At 39.6% G+C, this 16,606-nt stretch overlaps 1 protein-coding gene across 1 annotated transcript in view; it reads left to right on the forward strand.

The window, feature by feature from the left end:
- The window catches only part of atp1a2a (ATPase Na+/K+ transporting subunit alpha 2a), a 48,381-nt gene that overhangs the window by 2,861 nt on the left and 28,914 nt on the right, over positions 1–16,606 (forward strand). Inside the window, exons 4-10 of the mRNA XM_078264378.1 lie at positions 610–813; positions 4,894–5,007; positions 5,489–5,623; positions 7,447–7,564; positions 9,433–9,701; positions 12,932–13,130; positions 14,101–14,210. Coding sequence (XP_078120504.1) covers positions 610–813; positions 4,894–5,007; positions 5,489–5,623; positions 7,447–7,564; positions 9,433–9,701; positions 12,932–13,130; positions 14,101–14,210 — 1,149 coding nt within the window. The remainder of the gene's footprint in view (positions 1–609; positions 814–4,893; positions 5,008–5,488; positions 5,624–7,446; positions 7,565–9,432; positions 9,702–12,931; positions 13,131–14,100; positions 14,211–16,606) is intronic.

Consider the following 16,606-nt stretch of genomic DNA (forward strand, 5'->3'; position numbering starts at 1 on the left):
CACACGCACACACACACACACACACACACACACGTGCACGCACACTCCTACAATTCCATACAGAGACAGATATAAACACATCATAAAAGTTGTTATGCTGTAAACACATTTGCTGCTAACCTTAGGTTTGACATTGCATGTGAAGTGAAACTGATTTTAATCTTTTGGAGATTAGTATTTGAAAGAAATAGAAGCTGGGGTTTTTCGAAAATATCACAAAATGTAAAAATGTCAAAAACCTGCTGAAGCTTTAAAAAAGATCCAATTTGTGTGTGTTTTTTGCAATATAATTAAATTATACTATTTCAGGTAGGCTACTTAAATGGATTTGTTGTTAATTAGACCTTGACACTATTAGGCATAAAATCATGAAAAATATTTTAATGCAAATTACATCCAACAGTTTTACGGTCTAGAACCTTAGATGAGGAGAGTCACCAGTTTATTATACTTTTGGTGTTAAATAGGCCAGGCAGGAATACTTGATGTTCTGCAAATGTAGCAGTAAAATTGCTTTTTAAGCCACGGTGAAAATGGGGTCGCTGTGTTGTAATAAGATTCCCAGCGCATTCAGAGAGACATTCATTACTAAAAATTGCTCTCCCTCAGGGCCTGACCAGCGCCAGAGCGTTGGAGATTCTTGCCAGGGACGGTCCAAACGCCCTGACCCCTCCCCCCACCACACCTGAGTGGGTCAAGTTCTGCCGTCAGCTGTTCGGCGGCTTCTCCATCCTACTCTGGATCGGTGCCATCCTCTGTTTCCTAGCTTACACCATCCAGGTGGCCACAGAGGACGAGGCGCCCAATGACAATGTGAGAAACTGCTTGTAAAACATGCACGCATATGTACAAGCACACCCCTTACATATTAATCGCACACAGAGAGAGATGCAGGTACACAAAAACGGTGAAATGTAGGTACAGCAGACACAAATAAAGACATACACATACACTGCACATGCACGCACGCACATACAATTCCACCTGTATGCACATATATATTTATCTGTATTTTCAAAATGGAGGTTTAATATTGGCTGGCTATTCATATGGACACCCTAACCTAACCTAAACCCAATTCAACATCTAATCTTAACCCTTGATCGTCTTCCAGAAGTGGTTTAATACTTTTTGGGGATTTTGTTTACAGTGTATTTCTCTGTTCCAAAAAAAAGTAAGTCTCTGCACTGTATTGATCTGGAGATATTAAATATGACACAAGGTGAGGTCGCTGGCGTCGTATATGATGCCGGCGACTCGCCAGAGTTAACCCTTCTTATTCATTTTGGGGGATTTTGTTTACCTGTTGTCTTTGTTTTTGTGACCATTATCACAATATTAATACAAATATTTTTAAACCTCAAAATACAGTATGTCATGTTAGATTCCCCCCCCCCCAAAAGACACATAAAACATTATTGAATCAATGTTTAAATGCAGTACAATGCATTTAAGTATCCTTTTTGTTATGTATAACAATATTCCAATTAGTTTAACATTTTTTGCACTGTCCACCTTAGCTGCTATTATACACTGAAGGAGTGAAAAGTGCTTTGTGCATACGTGCCAATTTCACAGTTGCATTTAATAGATTAGGAAGAGTTCCCTTTAAAGTAAGGGTGTATAATGCAGTCTGTGTATTATTGGCTTCTAAGAAAGATTACTCTTCTAAATTAAACAAATCTTAAATGACTAATTTGTTTTTTAATTATGTGATAACTCAATATAATCACACCATCTGTCAATAAGACTATAATATAATTCCACTGAAAATCAATAAATTATATTGTCAAATTATTTCAAAGCCCTATACATATACATACACACATTTTGTACATATACTACACATATTCATGGACTTCAATTTAAACCAAATCCTCAATCTAATCTTAACCTTAAAGGTCTCATATTGGAAAAAGTGAGATTTCCATGTCTTTTTTTTTTTTATCATAAAGCAGGTCGAAGTGCTTGTGTACAGCTTGTATTCAGAAACTGTGCCTTTAAACGAACCGTCAGGACTTGAGTTCGGTTGTGATGTCACAACTGTACTATATGTAGGTAGAAAGTGACTACAGTGCCCGTAATTCCCCGGCTGCAACGATGGTGCAGACACAGAGAGTGCAGATGCGGAGACAAGGTAATGTTAACCAATCAGAGCAGACTGGGCTTTTTCGGGAGGGGGGCTTAAAGAGACAGATGCTTAAACGGAGCATTTCAGACAGAGGGGGGGATACTGGTATATTCAGACATCCAGTATGAGAAAAATAAAGTGTTTTTTGAACATTAAAGCATGTACACATGTTCTAGTAGAAACCTACAATACAAGGATGAACCTGAAAATGAGCATAATATGTCTCCTTTAAACCAGAAATTTTTAATAACGGCTTTATTTTGGTGATTTTCCTTTCCTTACTTCTTTTTCTTGTGGGGAGATTTCTTAATATGACCTTTACTTAAAGTGACTATATGTAACTTTTTAATGTTTCTTAAGCTCTGTCATTTTTCATATAGTGGTCTTAAATGACCTGTAACAGCAAACGAGACTAACTAACTAACTAACTAATAGTTTTTAGTAAGGCCTCTGCCTGGGTTCGATTTTTTCCTGCGCAGTCACAGAATGATTTGCGGCAGGTAGACAACGCTACAGTAACACATTCTGACAGGTCAGATGTTTTATTCCTTTTACTCTGTGTTTGTGTTGGCTTACTATTTTCTTTTCCCTTGTCCCCCTGTAACGTTACTTGTGTAAAGCGTGTTTCATGAAATTCACTATATGAATCTAAGTTATTATTACATTGGTTGCTTCAACAAACTCTTAATGCTTTGGCTCGTAACACAGTGATAGTGATACCCGGTTTAGCTCACGAGACATCCAAAGTATTCTAAGTTATCGTATGCAATACTGGAAATGCAACGATGCATCTGTAACTTATTCTTTTATTGTAAATTAGTGATTTTCTGTCTGAGCCAAACATTCATCTCAACTGTATGACCTCCCCATAACGCTAACTCGGTGATATACAGTGGGTAATACAGCACCGTAAAGAAAAGACCTTTAGGATAGCAGGTGTGGAAAACACACTGCCGCTTTTGTCCAAAGCGTTAGCTAGAATCAACACAAACTGAAAGTTACATACAGCCACTTTAACCAGGATAGCCTTGAGATCTAAATCTCCTTTCCGAGTGTCCTTGCCAAAATCGCAAGGCAAGTAGGTCACATGAACCAGCTCAGAGCCATCGTTCACTAAAGGAAATAAAGAGTACAGCAAGACGAGGCAAAAGGAACTCAAAATGTAAGGGCATTAATACAGAAAAGGAAAACTACATGCTTAAAACACCTTAAAACACATAATGATTTGGCATTCATACGTATATAATTACAAGTACAGACTGACACAGATCCTCTCTCAGAAAGTGTGACGTGAAAACAACCGCTGACACTGGCATCGGTCCTGGCATTAGCAAGGATAAATTCTCAGCCCACTGGCTGTTCAAATGGAGCCAAGCAGCCATCCATACAGCACTTTATAGCTCGGAATCATTATGCAATCATCATTCAGCGCTCTCCCAGCGCCAGACAGCATTAAACCCTTGCATACAGTAACATACAGTAGATAGACACACGCACATGCACACACGAGATAACTTTAATCTCCCCCGTTTAATCTCAACATTCAGTACCGAGTATACTGTATGTACAGCTGGATGCTCTGCTGAGTTACTTCAAAAGCCCCGACTGCCTGCAGATTTGGCACTTTGAGACTTTGCATGATGTACAAGCAGTTATTTAACATGACAATCCACCCTAACAGGACTGCATACATCGCTGATTTAATCTTAATTTGACATTATTTTGATTGATTTATTGAGCTGAAGGAAAGCGCTGCTGAATTTACACAACTGACTGCCATATTTAAAAATTAATGTTTGCAATCTGGAATTATATCTGTCAATCTTTTAAACTTTAGTAGATTCAAATGTGTCATCTGTCTGGACAGATGTTGCCCCAACAATTCTGCACAGCTGGTGAAGAAGAATAGGTGTCTCCCGAGGCGAGAAGAGGCAAAAGTGCTTAGCCTTAAATATGCAAAAAACACAACCAAGAGCTGCAAACTGAACACTGAATTGGAGGCACATGTTGTAAACACTGACAAGTGATTTTCTGAGGATACAGATGTATTTCCTGGTTCATAAGATTTTGCACTGCTACGGTAAAAGAAAAAGAAAAAAAAGGCATTCAAGCGTAAAAGAGCAAAACATTCTGTTGTTGCTGTCAAATGAAAGGCACCTTCCAAGAAAACTTTTCTAGGTTTAGGAATTTCATTTTCCAGGAGTCCAGGACATCCCGTACAGTAGAGCATGTGGCAGATGCTTTCATCCAAAGTGCCTGGCTGTCTTGTATGCATCAGTCAGAGCTGAACCTATAACAGCTTTTTTCGCTGGTGAAAATATTCACAGAAAATAACAACACAAGAATAAATGTTCCTTGCTTTCACACATCCACCATTCAACAGAGCCAGGCTCTAGCTCAGAAAGTAGCTCTCGATGGCCTCGCAGATCAGAGTCTCAGCTCTTGGTTTTCTGGGTTTGGGAGACAGATGTTTACTTGGACTAACATTGAATGAACCGTCCAAGATGACAGGAATAGTACACGAGGATTCAGCTCTAGGATGGCTTTTCCTTTTTAAAATCTTCCACTAAGACTGAGAGCTTTCCCAGGTTTTCTTGCTCTTAACTCTTCTCTTGCACTCTGCATTTAAGGTTTTGCTGATTTAAAACCGTTTTCAGGTTTTGTAAATCCCCTTTTCCTACGCTTAAACATGCCTTACATGAACCAAACTAAGTGGATAATAACGACTACTCTCCATGGGGTTTGGGTTTGCCCGTTTTTAGTTGTACCTGGGCGTGGTGCTGGCAGCCGTGGTCATCATCACCGGTTGTTTCTCCTACTTCCAAGAGGCCAAGAGCTCCCGAATCATGGACTCCTTCAAGAAAATGGTGCCACAGGTAAGTTTGATGCATGCTGTGTTTGGTGTAGTCTCACAGCCTTCTGAATCAATAAGCTGTCCCTCAAGTAGGGCTTACACACTCACTTGAGTGGACACCTAATAAGCTTGCACAAAGGAAGAATAAATGTTTGAGCCAACTTCTGATTGTGAGTGTGTTTGCATAAAAACTCCCCTTGCATTATCCACCTCCAGCACTTCGATTGCCTAATTCTTTAATCTATTTAGGCTCTTTTCACTCCCTCCTTTTTTCCCTACCTGTCTTCTCTCTCTCTTTTTTTCTTTTCCTCCTCTTTAGCTCTCCCTTTCACATACCTCTACACCCTCTGGGTCCACTTTTTCTTTATCACTTTTTTATCACTTCTCTCTCTCCCTCTGACTAAATCCGCTCTCTGTTCCCAAACACTCTCTCTCTCTCTCTCTCTCTCCTTACACTCCATCTCCCTTCTCATCTCTCTCTCTTCCTTTTTTCTCCCTGCCAGAAAGCGTTGGTGATCCGGGAGGGGGAGAAGATGCATATCAATGCTGAGCTTGTGGTGCAGGGAGATCTTGTGGAGATCAAAGGGGGGGACCGCATCCCAGCTGACCTTCGAGTGGTCTCCTCCAGCGGGTGCAAGGTAGGGGGGGCTCAGCCCTGGGGGGGAACAGATCCTTTACTTAAGTAAAAGTACTAATACTACACTGTAAAAAAAAATACTCTGTTATAAGAAAAAGCCCTACATTGAAAATCTTACTTAAGTAAAAGTATGTTGGTATCATCAGGAAAATGTACTTAAAATGCTCATATTATGCTTTTTGCCTTTTTCCCTTTCCTTTATTGTGTTATACATCTTTTCTGTGCATGTTATAGGTTTACAAAGTGAAAAAGCCCAAAGTCCACCCCCAAGGGACTTACCATCTCCAACAGAAAACACTGTTCATAAACTGCTCCAAACTCAACTTTTTTAATTAAACCATGTAAACCTATTCTGATATAACCTCTAAATACAATAATGAACCTGAAAATGAGCATATTATGAGCACTTTAAAGTATTAAAAGTATAAGTACTCGAGGTAGAAAAATCCTCACATTTTAGAAACTGGAAACGATCCAAACAGTTGTGTGTTTAATCATTTCATCTGGACTTGTAGGCCGTCATATTGTTGGCTAGTTTCATTTATAATAAAACATTGCATTTTATAAATAAATACAATTTTGTTTGCAAAAATCTTAATTTGTGAAGTAACTAGTAACTAAAGCTGTCAGAGTGATGTAAAAAGTACAGTGTTTCTCTCTGAAATGTAGCGGAGTACAAACAAATGAAAATAAAAGACTCCAGTGCAAGTAAAAGTCAAGTAAATGTACTTAGTAACATTCCACCACTGGTTGTTTATCATGTTCACCATCTTAAGTCAGTGTGTTAGCATGCTAACAGCTGAGGCCAATGGGAATTATATTGGAATCAACAACGTTATTAGGATTAATCCTGTGGGGACTTTGGGTATCGTTGCCAAATTGTATGGCAATCCACACAACAGTTTCTGAATTATTTCACTCCAAACCCAAAATATCAATTTTATGGACAAGCAATATTTAAGTCAGATATAAACACATTACATACAATTAGGATTTGTTGTTTATCCCATAATATCGAATGACTGCGTTCACATCACCCTGAAAATGCTTCAACTATGTGCAACATGTATGCTTTGCAGCACCATTTTTGAGTGGCTAGCTGTCTACTTTTTTTAAATGTATTGTTAATTTAACAGGGACATTACCTATGACATTATCACAACCAAATGTAAGGGATGCAAGGTTTTTTAGGACGTCTACCTCCGCTAATTTGCAGTCCTTGTCCCTTGTCAGGCTTTTACAAAAACAATCACAGCAACAAACACAGCACAACAGTCTATTCAATTATCAAAGAATAACATCCAATAAAAACAGAATTTACATAAAAATAGTGTCGCTAAAGGACACCATTAGTGCTCACATCTCTGTTGCTGTTTAAGCCATAGTTTGGCTAGTTCCGGGGATAAAGAGTTCCATAAATGTACACCTTTTACTGACCAGGAGGATTGACCAAAAGTTGTTCTGCACATTGGGACTCTCCAATTATGGTTAACTACTCTTCTTGTCATGGTCCGACCATCATTTCTCTGCGTAATGGGGCCAGCCCATTTAAACACTTAAAAATTTGTTTAAAAAATGCAAAATGTCACCCTTTTAGCCTGAGTTTATCGTAATAGATTTTGAAGCAGTGTAATAAGACATTAATACATTGTATACATTTCTTTACCTATAGAGGAACATGGGAAAAATCTGTGTTGTACTTGTTGCTGATAAGTACTGCTACCTTCATTTCCACACTGCCAGTCTCACCTGCTCACTCTCTCCCGTTCCTATCCATCAGTCTCACTGGGTTACACTGCTCTCTCCTCCTTTCTCCCTTTGAAGGTGGACAACTCATCTCTGACGGGAGAATCGGAGCCTCAGACTCGCTCCCCGGAGTTCACGCACGACAATCCTCTGGAGACCCGCAACATCTGTTTCTTTTCCACCAACTGTGTCGAGGGTCAGTAGGCCACATCTGGCCAAGATTGTCCTTATTGCCTTTTTTTTTGCCATCTGGATCACAACATAGTGTTGCCTTACCGCTCAACCGTGAGTGTGTTTGGGTGCATTCATCAGAACAGCCATCCCTCCATCATACAGTAATGTGTAGTTGTTGAATTGTGAATGCATTTAGATAATAAACAAGTGTTTCCATTTGAGAATCAACTGATGGGAATCTCAGTTGGTATTTCAGTTGCTATTAATCATCAAATGGTGATGCAGTAAGCATTTCAATAGGATTTTCATATTAGAATCTGCAACTTCATCAATCTGTACATTAAATGTAGGTTGAATATAAAGTGAGGAGTTTGTCTCCAAAGTGCAGTAAAAAAAAGTACAATAATACTATCACATACTATCATATATGAAGAATAGCATCCTTTGTCAACCAATGATTTAGCTGAGGTTCAAAGTTCATTCTTTGACTCAGTTGAGAAATCACACCATGAGGTCTTTTAAAGGGGCGCTATGTAGTTTTGGCAATTTCTTCACACACTGGAGCGGTTGGGGTTAAGGGCCTTGCTCAAGGGCACCTCAGTGGTGGTAATGAGGGCGGGACAAGTGCTGCTCTTTCACTTTCCCCACCCAGATTTATCCTGTCGGTCACAAGCTCGCTTCTCTAACCTTTAGGCCACCACTGACTCATTCAGATTCTTACTCCAATCAACCATCAATCACTGGCCTACACCTTTCTCATCACCTCCCTATCAAATGTCCTTCCTGTTTACAAAATACAGCACTCATCTCCATCTCGTACAGCGTCTTACACACTTTAACAGTCATTTGTCTCTTTACATATTGCTCTAAAAACAAACATGCACATTTCACTAAAGCAGTAAGTGCATGGGGTCAGCCGGCTGACGGCTGGATATCTCGTTTAAAGCGCACTCTTCAACAAAATATAATACAAACCATTTAAAAAGAATCAGACATCTACTTGACTGTCTACTATGACAAACTGGTGGTTGGTAAAAAATAGCAAAGAAACTCTAATTTGCAAAAAAAAAAAAAAGAAGAAGTTTAATAGTAGGCAACATTTCGGTACATGACACCAATACAACAGTAATTCATTAATAATTCAACAGCTTCCGGTTCAGTGTCCACATACAACATACTCTACTTTACACAAAATAAAGAATAAATAAAACATATTACAGCAGACACAACATAATAGTGTAGCCCATAAATTAACCAACTAGAGCTAAACATTTCATACATTAAAGAAAACTACAGACACAAAAAATAACAGGGAATGTCACATTCAGACAGAGATACAAAGCAGCCTTTCTTTTAGCCCATGCTTGCTTGCCGACCAATGTACTATTTCAATATGGAGAGGGAGTATACCAGACCTGAACTGACCATCTTCAGGAAAAACATTACATTTTCAAAAAAAGACAGTGTGCCTTATTTGCACTATTAAAATATTTTTCTGGAGCATTAAGCTGTTGTGCGGACTTTACCTTCTTTAAAACATTACATTTTGCACTGAAGATGGTCTAGTACAGAAATGTTGCCTACTGTTAAGGCCCACAAACTCCAGTCATAAACTACTAGACCATCTTCAGGCAAAACATTACAGTTTGCCTAAAGATGGTCTGGTACCAAAACCTTGCCTACTATTAAATTTTATATATATTTTTTTTAAGTTAGACAGTGTGCGAAAGTTTCTTTGCAACTTTTGACCTGCTTGTCCCCCTCTGACACACCTCTCACGTTATAGAAGTGGGAAGTATTTTTCTGTACTGTTTGGTAAAAAGTAAAAATGCATAGTGTAATTGATGCTTTTCTCCTGAGAGACTAACGGTGAACCCCCATCCCTCTCAGGAACGGCCCATGGCATCGTGATAGGCACCGGTGACCGAACAGTGATGGGTCGCATCGCCACGCTGGCGTCAGAGCTGGAAGTCCGCCGCACGCCCATCAACATAGAGATTGAACATTTCATCCACCTCATCACGGGCGTGGCTGTCTTCCTGGGCATGTCCTTCTTCATCCTGTCAATCATCCTGGGCTACACCTGGCTGGAGGCTGTCATCTTCCTCATTGGCATCATCGTGGCCAACGTGCCCGAGGGACTGCTGGCTACTGTCACTGTGAGTAGTGTGTGTCCGTGTGTTCCTCCTTTTTCATTATAACCACATGTGAATAACAGAAGTATTTACAAAATAACAGCACAGACAAGAAGACATTAAGCTATCACTAAGATATTTGATGCAGTTCATCACTCTGCCCTTAGATTTATGTCCGGTGATGGATTCAGTACCCACCACTGTCTCCTTTATCAAATTGTTGGCTGGACTTCTTTGGCTCTAAGAAGGGAGCAACACTGCATTTTATTTATCTACAAAGCCTTGCTTAAAAAATTGCCTGTATATTTAACAAGCTTGCGGAATTTTAAATCGCATCACAATGGCACTTGCAATAGTGATTTCTTGTTATTGAAATATTCCATTTGTTAGGACAAAATTAGGCAAAAGTATGTAAGTAAGTATTATGCTCCATATAAATGGAATAACCTGCAGATTCTAATGAAATTGAACAGCCATTTAATCACTTTAAATGTCTTCTTTATGAGTCCATGTATTCTGAATGTACATACACTTTGAGTTGTTTAACATTATTTAATTGATTTATGTATGTACTGTGTATAGCAACTATATATTATATATTAATTACTATGTTCAGTAATTTTTATATGTATTGTAATTTGATATGGCAATTCTATTGCCATATCATATCTGGCAAGGCTATTGGAAATGAGAGCTTGTTCTCAATTGGCCCTCCCTGAATAAATAAAGGTGATATATATAAAAAAGAAATAAAACAAAACAAAATAGGGGGGAAGTGGTGTTGGGTGTACCGGTCAGGATGGGCATTAATAAGAAAGCATATTGTGGGGTATTTTGATATAATGAGTTGTCATTTCGGGTTTTGGAAGATGTGAGTGAGAGAAGAGAGAGGAATCTGTTGAGAGGAATCCGCTCTGGATAAACTCTAGGATAGGAACCAGGTTTTATGTGCCAATGGTTGCTTGATAATTTTGTTCTGTCTTCCTAGTAGAGTCCTTTGAGTAATGTGTTGTTCCTTGTTTTTTATGAGATATAGATAGGGATAGAGATAGGCTTCATCGGATGAGGTTTTTACAGATTTTCACCCAAAAAGATCTGGATTAATTTTTTAAGGAGCGGATCAGTTTGAATGTTTTTTTAATAGAATGTTATTTCCCTGCACACTCGCTTTTTCTTTCTGCTACAAGAAGACAATGTGCCCTTCAGTTTAAAATAAACCTTTCCTATCCTTCTGGGAATAGTGAACAGACTCATGGGGAAAAGTAATAAATTAGCTGCTGTACACAAACAAACAAAGGTTAAAGATGGTATGTGTTGCAAATGGCAATTTGTAATTACATTATATGTTTTTTCACATTTGATTTTTACTTCGACAGTGACATTTTTTAAAAATAAACTAAAATGTGTAACTATGAAATTAAATTTATGGTTGCACTCCATTTAATATAGTGCGTAGTTTCTGTCTCCCCCATGAGGAATTCTAAGCAATGACATCACCACTGTTGTTGCATCCACATGATACAAGCCTTCCGTAATCGCGCACCACCCCCACCCCTCCTCCACACAGTTGCTAGTTGCCAAGGAGGACACGAAGGATTAAAAAAACACGATGGACTCTTGTTGGACTCTCTCTCTCTCTCTCTGCGTGCGAAAGTCGCTGGACTACACTATGTTCTAAACATAGCAATACTGAGAAATACAGAGATAGTTTAGTGGAGCTGAAAGTCTTAATTAGCTTTGTATCAGCTCATTTGGCAATGGCTTGAATGTAACAGACGTTCATTAATATCAAAAAAGTTACGCACTAAAGCTTTAAAGCTGTATTAATTGGCGTTTTGGTCATTTGGGGGCACAGTAACAAACTGGAAATACAATATCTGACATACTTTTAAAGTTATGGCGAACATATTGCCTGTTTGCACATCCAGTAGGCACAGAACATCATTGCTTTGGAGTCCTTTTTCCACCCAAAAAATATACCTCAAACACTCGCTCTCCTTTTAGCTCTATTTTGGTCCCCACCACCTCTTGAGAACAACTATCTGGCTCTTTGTCTGCTAGATGTGTGACTTTCTTCACCAGTTTGTTGCTAACTTTGTCTGTCTGCTATTTGGCTCTGTGCAGGTAGTGTACAGTGGGTTAATGGGCTTGTTTGGTGAAAATAGCTGCCTGAGGCTGCTGGAAATGGGGTTGATGACTGGAGTTTGTGGGCCTAAAAACCAAAGTAATGAGTTAAAGAAGTTAACAAGCTTTTGAAAAACTGAGGGGGAAATGCAGAGTCAGGTGCTAATTCTCCACGGGTTTGTCATCTTGAGCAGCTGTTCTCCCATTACATGCAGTAATTTGATCCATTGTTAACATCAAAATATTGATTATAGCAGCACTGTGGGTGCCAGTTCAAGAGTCCTCACATTGTGCCTGCTGGCTCACTGTCATGGTAAACTGGCACACCAAAGTGGAACGGAGCCATCATCAATGTTATTAGTTACACTTGTGCTTTTCCTAACACTGATTTACCCTCTTCTGAATGTTAGCTGTAGCTCTAATGATACTACAGAACCCAGCAAAGCAGGTGATTTATTACTGAATATTGGAGTTGCTCAAATGTTGAAGTTAATCTAACTTTTTTTCTGCAACAATAAACAAAGTGTGCGCTGAGGTGGATGCCAGATGGCATTTGAAATGTCATCAGTCGACATTTCACTGGTCACATAAAATAAATTAACTTCCAGTGACTGGTTTCTTTAGTTGCTTTCGCTTTAAATGCACCACGATTTGTGTGTGGAAATGTTTGTCTGTGTTTGTGCTGCATTTGTTGCTCTGTGAGTAATGTGGTCAGCTAGAATTAATGTGTGTTGATGTGTCTCTTGCAACATATGGAATTTGTCTATTCATCGTATTTTTATATCCTTGTGCACCTGCTGTTAACCAGCCAAACATATACATGCATGCACACACACACACACACACACACACACACACACACACACACACACACACACACACACACACACACACACACACACACACACACACACACACACACACACGCACATTTGCACTCTGTAAAGCACCTGGACCACGCATGGTTTCCCAACACTTGAATGCACCGCTGCGTACACACACTCTTTCCCCTCGTCGACTAACAATCATCCATCCTCTCCTCTCCTCGTCCTCCCTCCTTCCTTCATCTTATTCCATCCCTCCCTCCCTTCCTCATCTTTCTCCCCCCTCACCTCCCGCTCTCCTCCCAGGTGTGTCTGACTCTCACTGCCAAGCGAATGGCCAAGAAGAACTGTCTGGTGAAGAACCTGGAGGCCGTAGAGACTCTGGGCTCCACCTCCACCATCTGCTCCGACAAGACGGGCACGCTGACCCAGAACCGCATGACTGTGGCCCACATGTGGTTCGACAACCAGATCCACGAGGCGGACACCACCGAGGACCAGACTGGTAAGACAGAGAGAGGGGGGGAGAGAGGGAGAGTGTTTGGGAATACAAAGGGGGAGTGTGTGACCACCTGCCGAAATTCATCTGTCCAATGTTCACGCCGCCAGCCGACATTGCTGTTTTCACTAGCGTTCGGAATAATTGAGCAGTGGTATGCAGTGGGCGGCACAACCCTCAGCTATACACACATATCTTTTACCAGGATTCCTTGGCAAGACTGCTGCTGCGGAACCGATTGGATTCCTGTCTCACACCAAACAGCTACAAACCGAGCCAAATTTCAAAGAAGTTTTTAGCAATAACCAAAAGATTTGGAAGAAAAAATTTTTTTGCAGGTGTTCTATGCATACCAATGAGGATTGAGTCAGGCGATGCAATCATACAATGAATACCAGCATTGCTGACAAGGCCGTACATCTGAAACAGTGCAAGTGCTGAAAAAGAAAACACAGTGTCTTCATTTTTTTTCAGGAGGACATAGTCCTTTTTGCAGCTGTTGCAGATTTTGCAGCTTTTTGCACCACGCTTTGTCAAGTTCAGCAACTCCAGCCACAGTTTGCCTCTGTGTACCTAATGTATGTTGCATGATGCTATTATATTCTGTTTGCACAATGACAGTGACCACTCCAGAGAGTCTAGCACAAAATGAAAAATGAATGCAGCGGAGTGAAGGTCATTTTCAGTTCGATTGAATGGGACGGATGAAATTTTGATAGAAATTTTTCCAAACAGCTTGTATTTTACGAGACATTCTAATTAAAAATGAATGACATTCTCCAGACTTGGGAATGGAAAAATCACTGATGTCAAGGAATAAGTGAATGCTCAATTTAACTGACCCCGCTTCTGTTATTTAGCTACGATATCCAGTGCCACTCTGTGAACCAAGAGTTAAGTCAGTAGCATAAATACTGCATAAGCCCTCATTTAAAAAAAAAAAAGTCTAACATAGCTCCCTCTGCCATTCTCTCAGGTTTTGGTTTTGACAAGACCTCTGCTACTTGGACTTCTCTGTCTCGTGTGGCTGGCCTGTGCAACAGAGCTGATTTCAAAGGTGGACAAGAGGAATTTCCCATCCTGATGGTATAAATCTCCACACACACACACACACACACACACACACACACACACACACACACACACACACACACACACACACACACACACACACACTACAAAAGCAGCTTTCCAAACCTTTTCATTGATGATTCTGTCTCATTTTATTATCTGTACTCTCTAAAGCAGTTTGTTACAACAGGTTTTGTTTGATCTAAGGACATTATAAGCAGACCTTTTAAGATTTGGATTAAAATAATGCATGCACATTTTTCATAAGACATGATTTTGCATACATGGTTTGCGATATGGTGAAGCTAACGACATCAGGACAGGGCAGGTGAGCTGTCACTTAAAAAAAAGCAGTGGTGGTATTCTGATTACTTCATTTTACTGTAAGTAAATGTTTGCAGAATGCAGAAATTGGACTTCATTGCACTTAAAAGGCTAGCAAAACCTATAACAATTTACACTTATTTTATAAACTAATGAAATGGGTTTCTATTCAACATTTTAATATGAAAAGTAACTAGTAACTAATAGTTATAAAGTAGTAGTTAAAATTACAATATTTTCCTCTGAAATGTGGTAGAGGTATATTGGATAACATATTTACAGCTATAATATATATTATTCATAAGATTTATGAAAATACAGAACAGTATTCACACCACCGCTATTGGGTATACAGTATAACGAGTAAATAAAACAGTTGGTTGGTTGGTTTGCAATGCATCATACTTTATCATTGATTAGAAAAATTGCCCTCTAAAATTTTGTAAAGTTGAGAAGAGTACAAGGTAGCAACACGTCAAGTTGAGGTACTTCAAAACTGTACACAAGTACAATACTTATTTCGTATTTCGCACTCCTCACCCACATGGCACCCACAGGGAAAAAAACTACCCATAAAAATGATTTGTCAATATACTTACTTCTATACACAGGTGCACTACACACACACTGGACTACATGCTTAGCCTCTCTCACACACACACACACACACACACACACACACACACACACACACACACACACACACACACACACACACACACACACACACACACACACACACACACACACACACACAGAATAATTCAACGCACCCTGGAAATAACCCCTCCACACTGATACCCAAACACACACTGCTGGGTAGGTAAGTCAATAATATTCCATTGGTCTACCAACTGCTATCCTCCTGCCTGTGCTACATTGACCTGAAGAAATTCTCCGTGTGGCTCTCAGCGACAGAGTAACAGCTTCTTGACTCCGGTGGGAGCAGGCCCTGCTGCTGCAGCCTCTCTGCCCCTCGAGGTGCCTGGGTTTCCTCCCTGCATTAAGTAACAGCCATATCTCCTGACAGCACTCAAACACAGCAGTCAAAGCCCAGGCTGCACTTCCATTACAAGAACAAGTCTATAGCTGCACACACAAAAACAGAGAAATGGAATTTTCTTGATCTATTTATTCATTCATGAAAAGGCACAAACAAGGACGAATCCTGCGGAGCCCGTGTCCTTGTTTTGCAGCTGTTCATGAATGAATAAACAGGAGCAAAGAGGAATCTCTTGTCTTGGTTTGGCCCCCGTTGGTGTATTGGCCATCAGGTCATTCAGCTCAACGTGGATTTTAATAAATTGGCTCCAAGAGCGGGATGAATTGCAGTGATCATCATGGAATTTTTATCAAGGCGGATTTTACAGGTTATCAGAAGAGAATTTTTGTTTCTCCTAAATGATGCAAGCAACACACAAGCAACTTTGACACACACTTTGAATCTGGTAAACCTGCAAAAAATAAACACACAAAAAATATGGAGCATTCAACATCCAACAGGGGTTAATTACTAATTCTGAGCCTTATAAAATAGGCATCCTTACTTACTGTGTGTGTGTGTGTGTGTGTGTGTGTGTGTGTGTGTGTGTGTGTGTGTGTGTGTGTGTGTGTGTGTATGTATTTATTAGTGTGTGACACCCAGTGTCAATATAAGACTTCTGCACACCACTTTAAACAAAAATGGGCACACTTAACAAATTCTGATGTTTTAGTTTTCAAGTTTCAAGATTAGTAAACATCAACTTCCTAATCTAATGTTCCCACAATATTTATTTCCAACATAGTTCTTCAACTCTTCATATCCAGGGCCTTTTATATCCATATCCTTAAAAAATGTCCTTAAGAAACCTTGCAAACGGCATTCAAGGCAAACTAATCAGCTGTATTTTTCCTTCAATCAAATTTTGCTTCAATCAAATTGTTCCTCATCCCCTAAACTGAAAAGGTAAACTAGGTTTTGCACTTTCATTACTTCTGCATTAAATTGTTACATTGTTACTTTAAAAACAATATGGCCAGATTAGAAGAGCTGGTGATGCAGATGATACTCAGCTGGCTGCATCATTAATGAGAACCGTAATGGA

This window comes from Sander vitreus, chromosome 12, assembly GCF_031162955.1.
Source record: "Sander vitreus isolate 19-12246 chromosome 12, sanVit1, whole genome shotgun sequence".
In the NCBI taxonomy this organism is placed as follows: Eukaryota; Metazoa; Chordata; class Actinopteri; order Perciformes; family Percidae; genus Sander; species Sander vitreus.